This window comes from Podarcis gaigeae, assembly GCF_964106915.1.
Source record: "Podarcis gaigeae genome assembly, chromosome: 17".
Taxonomy (NCBI): Eukaryota; Metazoa; Chordata; class Lepidosauria; order Squamata; family Lacertidae; genus Podarcis; species Podarcis gaigeae.
Window position 1 is genome coordinate 21,679,305 of NC_139694.1, and position 17,992 is coordinate 21,697,296.

The window sequence follows — 17,992 nt, forward strand, 5'->3', positions numbered from 1 at the left end:
GAATCGCGGAACGGATTAATTTCGTCTAGCGAGGCACCACTGTATCTCCTTTCCTCCAAGCTGTATGCAGTTAAACTCCCCTAGCTATCCATGAACAGAGCCATTTTTAATCCTTCCTTAATATTTGTTGCTCTTCTATGTATTCTCTCTCTTCTATCTAAGTCGTTATCATAATGAGGTGCTGTAATCCATATACAGGTGTAAGCTCTAGTGTAGCCATACTGAACACTCTGCTGAGAAGCATTATGCATTTATCACTGCTGCATCAGCGTTATGATTCATACACTAGTGGAGAAGCTTCTGAGCAAGACAACAGGAAAGAAGCTAGTTTCTCAACTAGTTGTCTGTTACAGGCATTATTAAAGGTGTGCAATTCTCAGGGTTAGTTTAGATGCTTGAAATCCCACTATGCAAAAGTCACCAAATGAAAGAATATTATTTTTGCAGTTACAGGCACTGCTTCCCTGTGGTAATACATGTAATAACAATCTACATTCTGCCCTCTACACTACTTTGAAATTGGTCTCACTAAAATGACCATAGATCTCCTCACCGCTAAACCACGAGGCCTTTACCACATCCACCAGACCCTCCAAGTGTCCCTATTTTCTGAGGGACATCCCTGATTCAGAGAAGTTGTCCCAGTTTCTGATTTGATCCTGAAATGTTCCTTAGGATGTTCCTTAGTAAAGGTAAAGGGACCCCTGACCATTAGGTCCAGTTGTGACCGACTCTGGGGTTGTGGCGCTCATCTCGCTTTATTGGCCGAGGGAGCCGGCGTACAGCTTCCGGGTCATGTGGCCAGCATGACTAAGCCGCTTCTGGCGAACCAAAGCAGTGCACGAAAACACCGTTTACTTTCCCGCCGGAGCGGTACCTATTTATCTACTTGCACTTTGATGTGCTTTCAAACTGCTAGGTTGGCAGGAGCAGGGACCGAGCAACAGGAGCTCACCCCGTCATGGGGATTCGAACCGCTGACTTTCTGATCAGCAAGTTCTAGGCTCTGTGGGTTAACCCACAGCGCCACCCGCATCCCTAGAATGTTCCTTAGGATGTCCCTATTTTCACTGGAGAAATGTTGGGTGGTATGGATTTATCCGACCCCTGAGCCGTCTGAAAGCAATCCTGTATAGGGAAGGTTTTTAAATGTTTAATGTTTTATTATGTTTTTATATATGTTGAAAGCCGCCCAGAGTGGCTGGGGCACTGTGTCTGTGTCTGTGTGTTGGGCAAATGTATTTTGTATGCTTGGAGGACGAGAAGTGACAGATTACGTATCCAGTTAATTGGGTATTAAGGCAACCTACCTCTGCCACCCATGACAAAAAGCCCTGACCTTCCTAATTGCTATCATTGTCAGATAAGTGCTCCTAAAAGGTGCATCCTTTTCAAGTGCTGCAGAATAGATTCAGTTTTCTCTACAAGCATATCTTATCAGATCAGGTCAGAAGGTCATCTCCTCATCAAGCACATGCTATAGTGATTATATCTGAGCATAATCTTCAACTTAAATAGCCTCATTAAAAGCTATGAAGTTTATGGAGTGTAAATGTGCAGAGAGTCTATTAAAATGAACACACACAAAAAAACAAGTAAGCATGATTCTCACAGCAAATTGATTTTTATTAAAAAAATTTGTCAATTGTTTTTCTGGCAGCTGCACGGGAAGAAAAATTCAGAAACCATCCTAGTGATGAAATATTTTCTGTGTCTTACTATAGTCCATTAAATAAATAAGCAGTCTTTGGAGCTTTCTTTGAGGGGGGCCCTCCTACAGTCTACCAATTGTGTGTATTTGCCTACAGCATGGAATGAAACTTTATGGATCCGTTATCACTTTCTGTAAACAGGTTTGCAGTGGAAAAGCTGACATAACCTTAAACATAGTAGACAGAATGACATTTTCACAAGGTTGTCCCCACTGACTTCATTCTGCTAGAAATGGTGGTAATTCCATTGGTATTTTCAGAAGGGGGTGGTGTTTAAGAAAGATTACATAAAAATTGTCTTAAACGCTTTGTTTAAAATGTACAATTTCTTGTTTTAACCCATATTCTATGTGGGCTGAAAGTCAGCCTCATCTTCTGCAAGTGAAGAAAAAAACAGAGTAGTTTGAAACAGTTTGTCCTGACACATGTCAATTCGGTCCCTTTAATAGCATAATTATTATGCCTTTCAAAAAAATCAATACATTTGAAGCATTTCTGTTAGAATAAGCAGGAAGTAATGCCATACTAGAGAAAGGTAGCATATGATCTGTTCTTAACAATATATGGCCATCTGTCTAAAAAGTTAACACGATACCATTCTCATGGTTTAGAATTCTTTAGATTTGTTGTACATCAGTGTTTCTTTGACGATGACACTGTATGCCCTTATCGTAAACTTACATTTTAGCAGTAAAGTAAAAAACAAAAAACCCTCTGCCTCCAAATCACGTTCATTTATACATTATCAACATTTCTGAAGCTGAAAATACAATCAAAAGGAGAGCAGGATTGAATGGCTAACCAGTTTGGAAAGCATTCTGTATGTGTTTTCTTCGGATTCTCACTGCATCTGCATCATACCACAATTCTGATAATTCTTATTAATTATATTTCTACTCTGCCCTTCATCCCTTCATCACAGGGTGGTTTAAAACATAAAAACACAAAATGCATAATGAATAAGAATACGCATTTAAAAGGCCAAGGATTGTTTGACAGCCAAGGCCTGGTTGAAGAGAAATGCTTTCACCTGGCACCTTAAGATATGTCATGATGGTGCCAGGTGAGCCACCCTGGGGAGAGCATTCCATAAAGGGGAAGCCACTCCAGAAAAGGCCCATTCTTGTGTTGCCCTAAACTCTTGAGTGGGGGTTAGCAAACGTTTTCATCAGGGGGCCGGTCCACCGTCCCTCAGACCTTGTGGGGGGCCGGACTATATTTTGAAAAATATAAATACTCTGCAAACCGGTCCCACAGCTGCCTCCGGACCTGGAGGAGGAATGCACTCCGCACGCGCTCAGGAGCACGTCTTGGCGCCAGTGTCACCGCCTGCCCAGAGCTGTCTGTGGCTTCGGATTGGCTGCAGGAGCTTCCTGTAGCCAATCCGAAGTCGCGCCAGTGTCACCACCCGCCCAGAAGCTGTGCCAGCATTGCGGAAGTCAGTCCCTGCACGGTGAGGCGTCTACAGCGCACAGGGACTGATCGAGCGGGCGGCAGGGTCTGTGGGCCAGATTTACGAGCCTGGGGGGGCATCCCGCCCCCAGGTCTTAGTTTGCCAACTCCAATGCTTGACTGTCCTAACTGGGATTCCTGCCAGTTTACCTATTTTCCCTTCCTACATGGAGTAAAAGCCAAGATTCTTTTTCTTTAGTCAGTGGAAAAGGTGAGACTCTTCTGTATGAAAAGCCATTTTTGCAAAAAATTCTCTTGTCACTCCATCATACTACTAAAAAGCCAGTTGATGCATACAGTTGTTTGCCCCAATGCCAGATTAGGAGCCATCTGAGGATCTTTTGAGAATGACTGGAAGACGATAGGCTGAAGTCTTTTTTTTATACTCTTCTCAAAATTAGAATGGGGATTTTATTTTTAGAATTCTGTTTTATTATAGGCATTGTTCCCTTACTATTTTAAGGAGCTGTTTTGTTTATATTCACCATTTCATACCTTCTGCTCGGTATTATGAAAAGCAAAGGATTATTATTATTTTTGAAAATAGCTAAGGACATTAAAGGTAGTGGTTCTTTCCCTTAAACATGTGGCTGATTTTCAGTCACTTGGTTATATTTAGCATAATTAGCTTCTTATATTTTTATTTTCCTCTAAGCATTATAGCTTTGTGAAATAAAACTAAGGCGCTCGCTGTTTGAGCAGTGTGCCAGAAGGACACTTTCAATCCTACATGTTGTACAGTATGCAACATTCCCTCAAATGTCAGTCATTATTCTTCCTGACTTTACTAGCAGTTTCTGCTCTAAATGTTTTAAGATTAATGAGGCATTTATTCTCAATCAAGAAGCTATGTGAGGATATAGTTTCGCATTCAAGTGCAAGACAGATGAATTATTAAACCTCTTTGGGTCTTTTCATTTCTTGGGATGATGCATCCACCTTTTCTGTTGTTGTTTAAGCGGTGCCATAACAAAGATGGATTCAATGTCACTCTTCTTCTGTCTCAACTATTATTATTAGTCACACAGCAAATAGTGCAGAGTTAACATAAAAATGTGCATAATCTTATGAGTGGGTGTGACACATCCTGAATGATGCAGGAGTTGAAATGAGGTGTTTCAAGCTTTGCCGAAGGGAATGCCTGGGGTGATGGCTATAGGAAGTCAAAGTACTCAATCATAGGTAACTTTGGCATTCTGCTTATCTGCAGCTGTCACTTCTAAAATGAACAAGAACAGGAAGAGGAGTAAGGGTTAGAAAGCAATGCTTCTGTAATTGTGTTTGATCCTACATATCACGAGTGGTGCTACACACTTGTCTACTATGATCTCAAGATTTACCTCCTGCCTTTCCAGTCTGCATCTGCGCGATGCAAATTCAAAACTGGCTAGTACTCATTGAGCTAATTATAGCCTCTAATCAAGTCATTGTTCTTTGTCCAACAGAAGGATAAATATTTCCTTGAAAGCAGGAGCTGATTGCTCCAATTCAGATCTCCCTGTTCTTCCTGATGCTACGTTTGCTGGAGGAAAAATTTCGAATGCAATATAAATCTACAGATTTATGTGATTCCAAGGACTGAGTTTAAATCTCTTGAAGTTCATGATGTCAGCCCTTTCAAATTGTGTAGTAGAGTTTTAGACTATAAAAGCAGGACTTAAAGTGACTTTGGTATCTTCGCTGGCAAAACTGAGTATTTTGACTGACCAGAAGGTCATTGATCTGCATGCGTTGCTAGTGTGATCAGAAAGCTTTGCTATAGCTTGAACTAAGTCTGTTTATAAAACTGGCTTGCATGTGCTACCAGCAGCAAGGGGAAAAAATAGTTGCTTGCTTCTAGGGCACAGGGTACATACATTTTTTTCTACCTGTTTTCAACATCTGAGCTTTTTGTTGCTGTTAGTTTGTGGCTTTTTTAGTTCCTTGTTCTTCCCCTTAAATATGTCTTGGCTACAAATATTAAGGTTACACTTTCTTCACATTGATGATTCATATGTGTAATGCTTGAAATAGCCTGTGCCATTGTGGTACTATAAACTAAAAAGATACAGGGTCACAGTGCCTGGACAACTTTCTTTTGTTAAACAGTGGAAAAGGATGAGTGATTTGTGTTTTCTCAATGGCAGGTTATCCTTTGGAGATAACTGGAGATCTTTCAAATTTGAGCATTGAGGGTTTTGAGACACCTCACCTCTTAAGTGAGGAGTGTATGAACGTACAGTGGTACCTTGGGTTAAGAACTTAATTCATTCTGGAGGTCTGTTCTTAACCTGAAACTTAACCTGAAAACCACTTTAGCTAATGGGGCCGCGGCTGCATGATTTCTGTTCTCATCCTGAAGCAAAGTTCTTAACCTGAGGTAATATTTCTGGGTTAGCGGAGTCTGTAAACTGAAGCGTATGTAACCTGAAGCATATGTAACCCGAGGTACCACTGTAGATAGGTGCATTGTGTGTGTGTGTGTGTGTGTGTGTGTGTGTGAGTGAGAGAGAGAGAGAGAGAGAGAGAGAGAGAATGAATGAGAATCATCAGAAGCTCTTTTGACACTGTAATAGAGAGGCACAATATTCGCTGAAAGCACCTTGGGGCATATGATGTCTCTCTCTCTAGGGATCTGATGAGAGGTGGTAGGCCTGCTGCCTGGTAGGAACATTGTGATGCTTGCCTCAACCTATGCTCTACCTATATTTGTTTTTTTAAATATAGATAGATGATAGATAGATAGATAGATGATAGATAGATCTCCTTCTCTCTCTCTCTCTCTCTCTATATATATATTTCAAATAGCAAATTTAACTAAGAAGAAAAACATATATTCTTTCTTTTGCTAAATTTACACATGTGTACCGCATATTTATATATTATATATTTATATATTAACAAACAATGGAGCACAAGGTAAGTTTCCAATTATCTCTCTCTCCAAAGGAAGCCACACACTGGTACTGCTGCCCTCCAGAACTCACTGCTTGGACATGGAGTGGAAGAAGCATGAAACAATGGCTTCCACAAGTAAGCTGGAGAGGGTAGGCAACCGTGCACTAATGAGAAAGGGTCCCCATGTTTATTGGTTCCGGATCCAGACCAACAAACAGTACATAGTAGCATAGATCATCCTTGAATTTGAGGTTCCAGCATTAAAAGAAGTGACCCTAAGCCCAGATTAAGTATACAACATCTCTCCAGGACTGCGTTCTAATTTGAGAAGGCAAAGACCTTGTTAGTCAAGACAGATCTGGGTTCATTGACAGCCCTTACGACGCTGAACATATTCAGACTGCCCACACAATGAAACTCATTTTAATTGTCGTTGCTAATGCTGAGGCGCCACACCTGTCCCTTCGCTGAAAGAAAACCGGCAAACTTGTTGCTAAAGCAGCCGTGCTGTCTAACTCTGTTCACTGAACTGAACTGATAATTACGTTCTGACTTAAAAGACACCCTGTCAGTTCCCGGGATTGACTTTTGCCATTCCCCCTCCCCTTTACACCCACCCACAACTCTGCAGGAGCTGCAACAAAAGCAGTTTTATAAGTCCTGGAACTTCTGATTGCCTGATAAGGAACCTTTCACAATTTTCTCTGGTGGCCAGCAAGAGAGGAAAAATTCAATTTTGCCTGGAAAGAATGCCTACCCTGCTAAAATGAAAACATATTACAGATACAGAAATTGACTCTGGGCACATTTTAATAGCAATTCACCGAGCAAACACTGAACTACCTATATATGTGAATCACTATTTTTGTAATAATCTGTTCCAAATTGGTATTTGCCATTTTATTTCCCTGCCTTGGTTAATATGCACACCATATCTGCTACCTGCTGTTTTGTTCTTTACCAACAGCTACAAGGAATCTAAAAAAATAGGGGGAGAAACCTGCTTACATTATCTACTCCTCCAACCTGTTCACTCTACCTTTCTCTTTTATTTTTCATAAAATAGTAAGAGATTGCACTGGTGTGAGAAGTAACAATATATTCTAGTATAGTGAGGCTGATTGGAGGTGAGAGGAAGTCAAATGGTATGTATTTTGAAAAGCTTCTCTAGAGTCTTTTTTGCTGATGTTTGGCAATGTTCCCAATTCAAGTAGGAGACAGGGTGGCCATCAAAAAGTCTCAGAGAGTTTGGGGTGGGGAGTCCCGGTTAAGGAAAGCCATGGGAACACAAGATTATTATTACAAAATAGGAAACGCTAAAACTGGGAAAAGAGCAAACCCTTTAATTTCTGAGCTGTCATCAGGAATTGCCCATATCCTCTCATTACTCTTGGGGCTAGGAATTTGTTTGTTACAAGCTGAATGAAAGCTGAATTCAGTGCCCATCTTGCAAAGAATCTCTGAAAATTGTACATAAACAGCCTTGCACATGATTGATTCTCTTATAATTTATCAAGTTAAGAAAAAAATTCACTCAACATATACACAGGGAGAGTTTTGTGCCACCAACCCCTCAGGGAATAGGGAGATGTCTCATTTAGGCTGGAGATAGATTAGTCTATCTCCCCCTGAGAGCAGAAAGTGGTATGGGAGAAGTAATGTTGACTGCAGTGTGCACACTCATCCTATTTATGCCTACAGTCAAGTGGTTTTACAGGGTTTTGTGGTAGCTGGACCACCTGTTCGTTCATTCATTCATTCATTCATTCATTCATTCATTCATTGCCACGCACCAGAGTATGAATAAGACTTACAATATAAATAGGCAACATACTTCAATCAATTAAATATTAAAAATATGAAACATAATCAGCTGTACCACTACCAAGGTAATCAATAAAAGGTCAAACTTGCCATTCCTCACAACTACACACACACACTTTTTATTAAGCCTCCAAAGATATTCCAAAACTCATCATCATAAAAAGATTTTTTAAAAAACAAAACAAATTCTTCTTGACTTCCCATCCCTCCTTGCTTTTTGTTACTCCTTTTTATTAGCTGCTTTAGAACACATTATTATTATCTAAGCCTCAATCTCATTAATTATTTCAGCAATCCACTGCTTATATTTCAAATCCTGCCTGCGACTGCATGTATGGATGATAGTTTGATAGATAATCTATCAATGGTATATGATGTATATAATAATATAATTTATTATTTATGCTCTGCCCATCTGGCTGGGTTTCTCCAGCCACTCTGGGCAGCTTCCAGCAAAATATTAAAATACAATAATTCATAAGATATTAAAAGTTTCCCTAAACAGGACTGCCTTCAGATATCTTCTAAAAGTCAGATAGCTGTTTATTTCTTTGGCATCGGTGGGAGGGCGTTTCACAGGACGGATGCCACTACCGAGAAGGCCCTCTGCCTGGTTCCCTGTAACTTGGCTTCTCACAGTGAGGGAACCGCCAGAAGGCCTTCGGAGCTGGACCTCAGTGTCCGGGTAGAATGATGGGGGTGGAGATGCTCCTTCAGGTATACTGGGCCGAGGCCATTTAGGGCTTTAAAGGTCAGCACCAACACTTTGATTTGTGCCCGGAAATGTACTGGGAGCCAATGTAGGTCTATCAAGACCGGTGTTATGTGGTCTCAGTGGCCACTCCCAGGCACCATGTATATGATGCATATTTTGCTCTAGGAGGCTTAGTTTGGTCAAAATTGACTATAGACTTCCAGAGTTAACGTTAAATACATTACTTCTGGTAAATGAGCCACCATAGCCACTGGAGGGGCTGTGACAGGGGCTGTTCCTGTGACAGCAAGGTTTCAATTAGCGGTTTCACGACATTTTTTAAAACAATAGCAGATGGGCATTCATTTCCATTAAAAAAGAAAAGAAAAAAATGTGATTAAATCAGTAAGTATTAAAGCTTTCCCATTAGCTGCAGGAAGAGAAACTAAGGTTGAAAACATGGTTCACTCTATATCCAGGCTGCTCCCACCACTGGTTTGGGAAGTAGTGTACACATGTTAATCACATTCCACATCTGTCCTGTAATTTCTTATGAAATATTGCCATTTCTCGCAGCTTCCATCCAAATTGAGAAAACAAATGACCTGGCTGCATTTTAAAGTGTTAATATCTGCACAGCCTGACACTGTGACAATTAGAAAAGGCTGTTTAAGGGACAATTAAGAGGCTACTCATTGAAAGCTTCTATTAAGAAGCCATTTCCTTAGCATGCATGTACTTGATCAGCCCTCTGCTGCCGACAATATCTGTCTGTATGGCACACTGTGGTCAGAACAGGGCGAGATGATGTCTAGGAAGTTTGTTGGATGAATGGCCCTGCAAGAGTAGATTACCTGCAGTGTTAACACAGCAATGGTTTTTAGTCTGGCACTCTGGTATCTGTGCATTAGGCATCCACTCTGATCAAATACATGCATGCTGATCGTCCCTAAAATTTCCATCAACCCCCGTAGATACAAGGGCAGATATTATCGGTAGTCCCACTTTTCAGGGTGACATGCCTCTGCAATATTGAAATAAGTTGTGCAGTGTTCAGCAATTAGACAATGATGTCCCATGCCAAGAAGAATGAGAAGCACCAGGAAGTTCTGCACCTTCTTTGTCCGTCCGGCAGTGGCAGCATTACAGCTGATAGAAAAGCCTGAAGGGGCAAATGATTCGTTTCTGATTTTTTCTCTCCAGATAAGAGATTAATTGTTGGTTGTTTTCTCTGTTGACATTATACCACATATCTTGTTTACCACGTACCAGTATGCAATCAGAAATTCAATTTGAACCATAACAAGATAGTTAAAACAGAAATAAGAATTCTTCTCTCGGCTATGGTTGGCAGAATGCGCTTTTATGTCCCTTTCACATACGATCAGGAGGTTTAGTTGGGTCTTCACTGTGAACAACAACTAAATAAAATGCATAACTTACTGCTGTCCAGGCTCCTCTTTTGCATCGAGAACATAGCCATCTATCATTGATTTCATGGGAAGGAACACCATAGCAACCTATAATAAGAGAGAGCTAAGATGATAAACAGATTCTGTACTTCATTATCTTTCTAGCTAAACAGACAAGCTAGCTATTAAAAAAAGATACTACATTTGCATAGTGTGTGATTAAAAAAAGTAATGAACGAGCATTTCTCCAACAGTAAGCTTAGCAGTTATACTGGCTGCTGGAAAGTCACCTATGCTACCAACAATTCTCATTCCTAAAACCAGCATTGTTATCTTTAACAATCTTTTCACTATGCTAGACTGTCAGCTTTGAAATCCCAATTACTTTTCCAGGTGGTAAAATACAATCTGAACACTGCAGCAATAACTCTCCATAACAGAGAGCTGGTGCAGCATGGTGATTAACACTGCCATCTATATACCCTTATTTGTGAAAGTATCTTAGGAGTTTGATTGTGTAGGCGCCCTATATCAAAAAACCAGGAAAGGGGTTGCTATCATTTTGGGGTCAGTGGGCATATTTGAAATTTTGAGAAAATACTGTGGGTACCAATCATCAGAGGCTCCCTTGTGCCCTTGGTAAGGAGTCGTACCAGTGCCCCACATCCCTTGCACCCTTCTAATCGGTGCCCTTGCTGCCGACCAACTAGGGAGGGTCCTCCCCTGCAGGGCAGGTGGGATTTTTGCACCGCCCTGAGTCTGCACCCTTGGTGGGGGTCAACCTAACCAACCCCTGCCAGTCATAAAATAGCAGTCATGGGAAAACACAAAATGGCTGCTGTGGGCGAGTGGCATAATGCCTGTCCCATCTAAAAAAGAGAGAGAGATGATCACAAATTGGTGCGGCCACATCCCCATCAGCCACTACATCAAAGGCACCGGAACAGCTGCCATGCTTGCTCACAGAGATCTGAGTTCAAAACAGATGGGAGGGTGGGCACCCAATAAAATGTGGACATGTTGAAGGAGAGGCTGAGTCAATGCAAACAGAACTATCTCTTATGCATTGGAGTTTTAAGGCAATATCTATTGAGACCTTTTGCAGGTGCTATCAGTCACAGTGGCGCCCATGGGTACCACATTGGTGGCTCCTATGCACAACTGATGAGATCCTCCTCCGTTTCTTTGAGTAGACTTGGAGCACAGCCTTGTTGCACAGCCTACCATGAACTGGCTGCTCACCCCAATGCTGCTTGCATAGGGAGCATGACTGCCTCCATGCCTCTCCAGCTGCATGAGGCTGTCTGTTATTCCAGGAGGAGAAGCCCCAGCCCCAACTGACCAATAGCCTCGTGTGCGTGAGGTTGCCTGTCAGCCAGACACAGGGAGTGAGGCAGGCAGTCACAACCTGTGAGAGCAGAACTCAGGTAGGTAGCCAGCTCGAGGTGGGTTGTGCAACTCGCCCCAATTGTACTCAGAAACTGAGCAGGGCTACAGTGGTACCTCGGGTTAAGAACTTAATTCGTTCTGGAGGTCCGTTCTTAACCTGAAACTATTCTTAACCTGAGGTACCACTTTAGCTAATGGGGCCTCCTGCTGCTGCCACATCGCTGCCGCACGGTTTCTGTTCTCATCCTGAAGCAAAGTTCTTAACCCGAGGTACTATTTCTGGGTTTGCGGAGTCTGTAACCTGAAGCTTCTGTAACCCAAGGTACCACTGTATTTGCTTGTGAGCAGAGCCATTTTTCCTATTGGGCTTACTGGTGCATTGCGCCTGGGCGCTGGTCTCTCAGGTGCCCCAGTGAGTGGGGGAGCTGAGCGGCTTTGCCTGTGGCCTCCCCTTTCCCTGCACATCCACCAGCTGTGCCCCGTCAACCATATGGCTGGTGGGCTGCAGCTTCCTTCCCAAGCCTCTGTGGAGGGAGAGTGATCCCTGCAGAGGATATGCTTAAGATGGCCCTGCTTGTGAGAGCACTCATTCAATATTTGAAGTCAAGAAATTATACTTACTTGCATGGACCTGTACACAACACTTCACACATGAAATCAGCTGACTTGTTCCATCTTCTTCAAGAAAGCCATTGGACGGATAGTTTTCAGTGTTCTCCTCACTATAAATAAAACATATCTCTGGAATAAGTGGTTTTGTCTTTTCTCTGGCCACAAAAGCTTCTCTTTGTTTTGTTGCTGAGCAACTATAGTGTTCTTCATTAGGGTTGTCAGCCTGAAAAACATATTTGAAAAAGAAGAAATTTGCTCTTTTTCTTTTACTTGGTAACTTTCTTTAAATAATAATAAAACCAAGTTGCATTGCTTCTAAAATATCCGTCCCGTGTTTCAGATATTTCAGTATTTTGACAGTTGTAAAATTAAGTGTCAAGCTTAAGCAACATAAATTTATTGCTCATTTAAATCTTTCATTGCATTCATTTCTTATTACTAAATTTAACAGTTTTACAGGCCTTACACACACATACTGGCCTGGTCCGCATGTCACATTAAACCATAGTCTAAGGGCTTAATATGATGAGGAAACCATTCCACTCACAGCAGCTCCAGAAACTGGGAAACTCATCTTTGGAGCTGCAACTACTGCTGCCACTTAAGGAGGAATTGCTCCTCATTGTACTCTGCAACAGCAAACTGTATCTGCTCTTGTCATACCTTAGTTAGGAGAAGGTATTGGACCTTTGCCTCATCGCACTGCACAACAAGCTCTTGATGCATGGTTTTTCCCCTCTCCTGCTGATCATGGATTAAGGTAAGAAGCACTTTACATCAGGTTACTGGACGGTGTGTTACACCTTGTCTGCTTAGCAACTATCTAGGAATGGGAGACTACACCTCCAGTATTGTTGAGATGTTGTGGTAGGAATGGAGGAAAGGGGGGGAAAGACAGTTTGAGCATTCTGCAACATCTACCAGCTGGGCAGGGACTTCAGTTCCATAAAGGGAGTTTTCTGTTGAGCATCTATGAGGAATTGAGCGTGGCAAGAGTGTAATTGTGCAAGATTTGGGGAAAGATTTTAGAGGGGCAAAAATGTCACCACTACCAGCCTGATCTAGTACAGCATTTCTCTTTCTCTCTCTCTCTCTCTCTCTCTCTCTCTCTCTCTCTCTTTGGCATGAATTCCAGTGGGGAGGGGATAGGCATTTATATGTGCTTATCTATCACTAGTATATGGCATGCCAAAAGTGCAGTGAAATGCAGTAGCAAACACTCTACAGCCAAGCCATAGGAAAATGGCAATTTAAGCGGTAGAAGTAAAGAAAATGCAAAATTAATCATTCCAGCCCTCCAAAGTGAGCAGGAAAACTCCTGGATATAAAATGAGGTAGCAAAATGAAGAGACATTGCCCCATGAAAACTGTGCTTAAATCAATGCAATTATTCAATGAGAGGACCTTTATGAAATAAATTGTACTCTTTAAAAATAAATATAGTGCAATTTAACCACTTCTCTGCATGCTTGCATAGGAAGGGACTGTGATACGGGAACCAGCTTTGCATGAACTCCACAGGGTGAGTCCAGAGGAGCCGAATCATACCCTCAAATATGTATAATGAATTTGTACGTCTCAAATATCTGAGTTAATGGAAATCTCCATTCCCTTGCTATCTTTGTTGTGCTTATCCAGTGTGTGCTTATCCAATGCTAAAGCTACCAAGCCTACCACTGAGAGCAGAAATTGCTCTGTTTCCATTTCCTTGCTTTTTGGCAGGTGGACTCTACCCCTTGGAATCACGGTATCTATTTTGACAAGCTAAGTGATAGACCGTTTACCATTCAATCCTTTACTTGCTTTAAAAAAAAAAAAGGATAGAGGATAAAGAGAAAATTGGCAGTTTTGTCACAAAGCAGCACTCTACAAACATTTGGGTTTCTTTTGTTTATAAATACCTCTCAAACTGTGAAAAGCTTCCTTACCTTGTAGTAAGGCATGAGGAGTGTGCATATGGCGCAGCCGGGTTCCAAATTGGCAACAGCTGCATTGTATTCCTTTTCAGCAGTGAAATTTGGTGCTCTGTTCTGCCAAAGGTAGACAAGAGGCTTGGCCCAGGACTCCGTTTCTTGTATGTCTTCTTCAGTTAAGAGAGACTCGGGCAGTTCTTAAATGAAAATGACATTTGAAAAGGCTGCGTTCTGAGAGCGACGATGGCAAACAACAATTTAAGCAGCATATAAAGGGAAGTGGATGGCAAGTCCACATATGAAAACAAGCCCACGAGAACAGACACATTCAGACTAAAGAGGAAGCCTGCACTGCAAAAGTACCAAAGGAGAATCCGCCCTCCCCACATTTGTTACAGACGCCCGTTCCTGCTGAAAACAATACAAAACACCATGTCAACATGGTTGCCAACAATGGACAAAACTGTATACTGATTGGGGAATAACAGCTCTCACGATCATTTGTTGCTGTGGGATATATTTTAAAAGGGGAAAGAGTACTTATGAATTACTTATTTCTGATTAACACCTCCATTATACAGAAGAATTTGATGCTGGTAAAAACGCTGAAGCATCAGATTCCTTCAGACCGTGACGACATGCATCTAAGTTGACAAAATACTTTTATAGATCGTTAATGATGAGTTATCTTTAATTCCTGCAGAAAAGCAGTAAGCCAATTATAAAATGGCATGTTTCTTTAGTTTAAGGAAACGTTGCATAGACAAGTTTTCAAAAAGGTTTCTCTCTCATTTGCTTACTGAACAGTTTCTCCATAATGATGCAGTACTTCCCTGCAGCTACCCTTCTTTATTCCTCCATGTCTTTGTGAAAACAGGGAAAGTCTCACAGGATACAGAGTCTGAAGACATCTGCAGAATGGGGCAGGGGGTGGAACACTGTGCTGAATGGCTTTGAAGCCCCAGCCACTACAAAGAATTTTTGTAATCTTTGTATTGGCTTTCCGTACTGTACGTATCACTTAACAATTTTTCCAAACTTCTAAGCACTAAGAGGCCCACATTTCATGCATGTGCCCATGCAAGGATTTGGAAATTGTAGACCAAATAAGCTTGACTCCTGCATTCCCCTTCTGAGCTTCGTGTTCAGTAGAGTATAAAATAAGCAATCCCGAAGACAAGACAACATGCTATCTTTATCTTTGAGCTCTGCATGGGGTTTAGATAATTAAATTTTTCTTACCAGCACAAATTATTTTATATTTAAACTGAACTTCATCAATGCTTTCACAGCCATTTAATGTGATGCTTTATTTTAAGATACAGATTGAGAAACAGGCAAAAAGAAGCCAAAACAAACACATTTCAGTAGGAAAATGTTGACACAATATTGTGTCCAATTATGGAGCCATGGTAATGCTAAATCTCTATGTAAACCATATAAGTGTGTGTATAATTACTTATCAATGCAAGCAGCCACTATTCTCGCATATGCGAGAATATGCTCTGTTATCCTTCTCTCTCCCTGAGATGTGGCCATTGGTTGTTGTTGTTTTCCTTACAGTATTTATCAACTTGATCTGCTTTAGAAAGTTCATTGCATAGGAAAGTTTAATGAAATACTCTTTTTCTCAGAAAGCCTGTGATGAGTAACAAGTGTGTGTGTGTGTGTGTGTGTGTGTGTGTGTGTGTGTATATATATATATATATATGCTTTCGTAGATTTTCACGGGTACAGGAATGCAGGTTTTGGTGTCCTCGGGTGTCTTCCCGTGTAAAAGTTGGGGTGTCTAGGCGACGTTTCGACGAGGTCTCACTCGTCATCTTCAAAACCTGCATATATATATATGCATCTCCAAAACCTGCATATATATATATATATATATATATATATATATATATATATATGACCATTCACGCACACCCTGTCGAAGCAGATACTGCTGATTAGTAACTTTGGGAGAAGTGAGCTTGTATACCTAGAGTGGACCCCTGTATGTGATTACTCAGAAGTAAGTCCCATTAAGCTTTAAAATGCTTAGCCCGAAGTAAGGGAGATAGGATTATAGTTCAAGGCTGTAATCCTAGCCCCATTTATCTGGGAGTAAGCCCCCACTTAATTCAATAGGATGTACATCTGAGTAGATATGGTTAGGATCAGGGGTCAACAACCTTTTTCAGCTGTGGGCTGGTTCACTGTCCCTCAGACCACGCTATATTTTGGGGGTGAAATGAATGAATTCCTATGCCCCACAAATAACCCAGAGATGCATTTTAAATAAAAGCACACATTCTACTCATGTAAAAACACCAGGCAGGCCCCACAAATAACCCAGAGATGCATTTTAAATAAAAGGGCACATTCTACTCATGTAAAAACATGCACGGGCCAGATTGAGAAGGCGATTGGGCCGCATCTGGCTCAAGGCCCTTAGGTTGCCTACCCCTAGTTAGGATTGTACTGTTAGTCTTCTAAGGTAGAGAGGAATTCATTGTTTTCTATACTACAAGGCAGTCCAAGAATGCTATTGAATTGGGGTGTCTATTTTTAAAGTTCTACCCAGCGTGAGAATCTAAAACAGAATCATAGAGTTGAAAAGCTGGAAAGGTCCACAACGGTCAGCTAGTCCAAAAAGGCTTAAGAAGCAAATGAGGATGCTCCTCTGTGATACACCCCCCTGCTAACATCAAAATTGTAGAACCGCCATTGCCAACCCACAGGGATGTCAAATGTGCACACCTGAGCTTCACCAGAAATTGAGTATAGCTACCACCCTCAAGTTGGGTTGAGGCTGGCTTGGTCTAAATTGCATGAAACTCTAGGATTTCCATGGGTTAAGGAAGGGTTAACTGGGTTGGGTAACGATCACGCGCTATGACAAAGGCAGGATTTTACAGACTTGTAACATGTATCCTAATACAGTTCCGTTCAACTAAACTACAGTACTGCATTTCACAAGAAATTGCAAAATAGTTCTAGATTGTCTCTAAGGTCACGTGCACAGGGCTTCAAAATCCAGTGGTGGATTTTTGCACTAGAGCCAGAGTGAACAGTAATGTGGGACATAGGTGTTCAACTGAGTGAACTTTGATATATCCAATGACTTTCAAGCTAGGAAAATTTCACCCAAATGTAGCAGAAGTGCATCAAGAATGTATAGACTTTAATGAAATCTTCTTAAAAAACTAACACAATTTTGCAGGATGTCAGCATTTGAATTCTTAGTTTGTTTCTTCTTGTATACAGAATGTGCTTAAAATTACCCAAAGCTATGTAGAACTCTTCACCTGTTTTCTGGTGCCAGATCAAAATGATGAAAAACCTACTAATTTCAGTTTTGCAAATTATCTCATCAATATAAATGAATTCTATTTTAAGCCTTGTCTGTCTGTATGCCTGTGCCTCATTTTCCTGAAAAGAATGCACAAGCATGCAAAGCAAAATATGACTCAAAATGCAAATTAAGATCGTCTAATCAAACAACAGTGCCTACGCACAACTTTTTATCTCCAGCGTGGTCGCAAGGTTCCATCCTTAATTTTTTTAAAAAAATAAAAATTGACAAACAGGGATGAGCCACAAAAGAAACCTAAAAGGGACAAGAATACTCACAAAGGATTTCTATAAACAAAACATCCAATTGTAGATAAGAATAGCACTGAAATAAGTATGAGCCCTATATAGAGGTTATACCAGTACTTAGCAGGGCCTCTGATCTTGCACACTGACTAGTCCCACTCCCAAGCATTCACTGCACAGCCAGAGTGTGTGGCTAGTCGGAGAGTTTGATGCCAAGGGTGTGGCAAAGGGTTACGCTTTTATCAGGCTACAGCAGGGGTTCTAATAACTAAGGTATGTTGCATTCTCTATAAAAGAATGCATAATTATTTCTCCTATCGCTATGAAATTTGGTATAATTTTGAGTGATGGGTACACAGCCCAAGCCATTTTGCCACCTGAGGCAGGAACCCTTGCTGCCGCCACCCTCAGCTGCCACTTACTGCATGCAGCGCAGAGAAGACACCCAAAGTTTTGCAAGGCATCACCAAAATCTTCCACACTCTTGCTGAGCCTGTGGCAGGCTAAGTCTTAGGGAGGCCTGTATTA

At 41.3% G+C, this 17,992-nt stretch overlaps 1 protein-coding gene across 6 annotated transcripts in view; it reads right to left on the bottom strand.

Moving 5' to 3' along the window:
- Positions 1-17,992, bottom strand: part of KDM4C (lysine demethylase 4C) — a 182,725-nt gene that overhangs the window by 65,776 nt on the left and 98,957 nt on the right. For all 6 annotated transcript variants that reach the window (XR_014559325.1, XR_014559326.1, XM_083718554.1 and 3 more), the window contains 3 exons: positions 13,901-14,082; positions 11,982-12,195; positions 10,003-10,079 (listed from right to left, as the gene is read on the bottom strand). Coding sequence is in view for 4 of the 6 variants with exons in the window: in XM_083718554.1 (XP_083574680.1) it covers positions 10,003-10,079; positions 11,982-12,195; positions 13,901-14,082 (473 nt within the window). In the remaining 2 variants the exon portion in view is untranslated. The remainder of the gene's footprint in view (positions 1-10,002; positions 10,080-11,981; positions 12,196-13,900; positions 14,083-17,992) is intronic.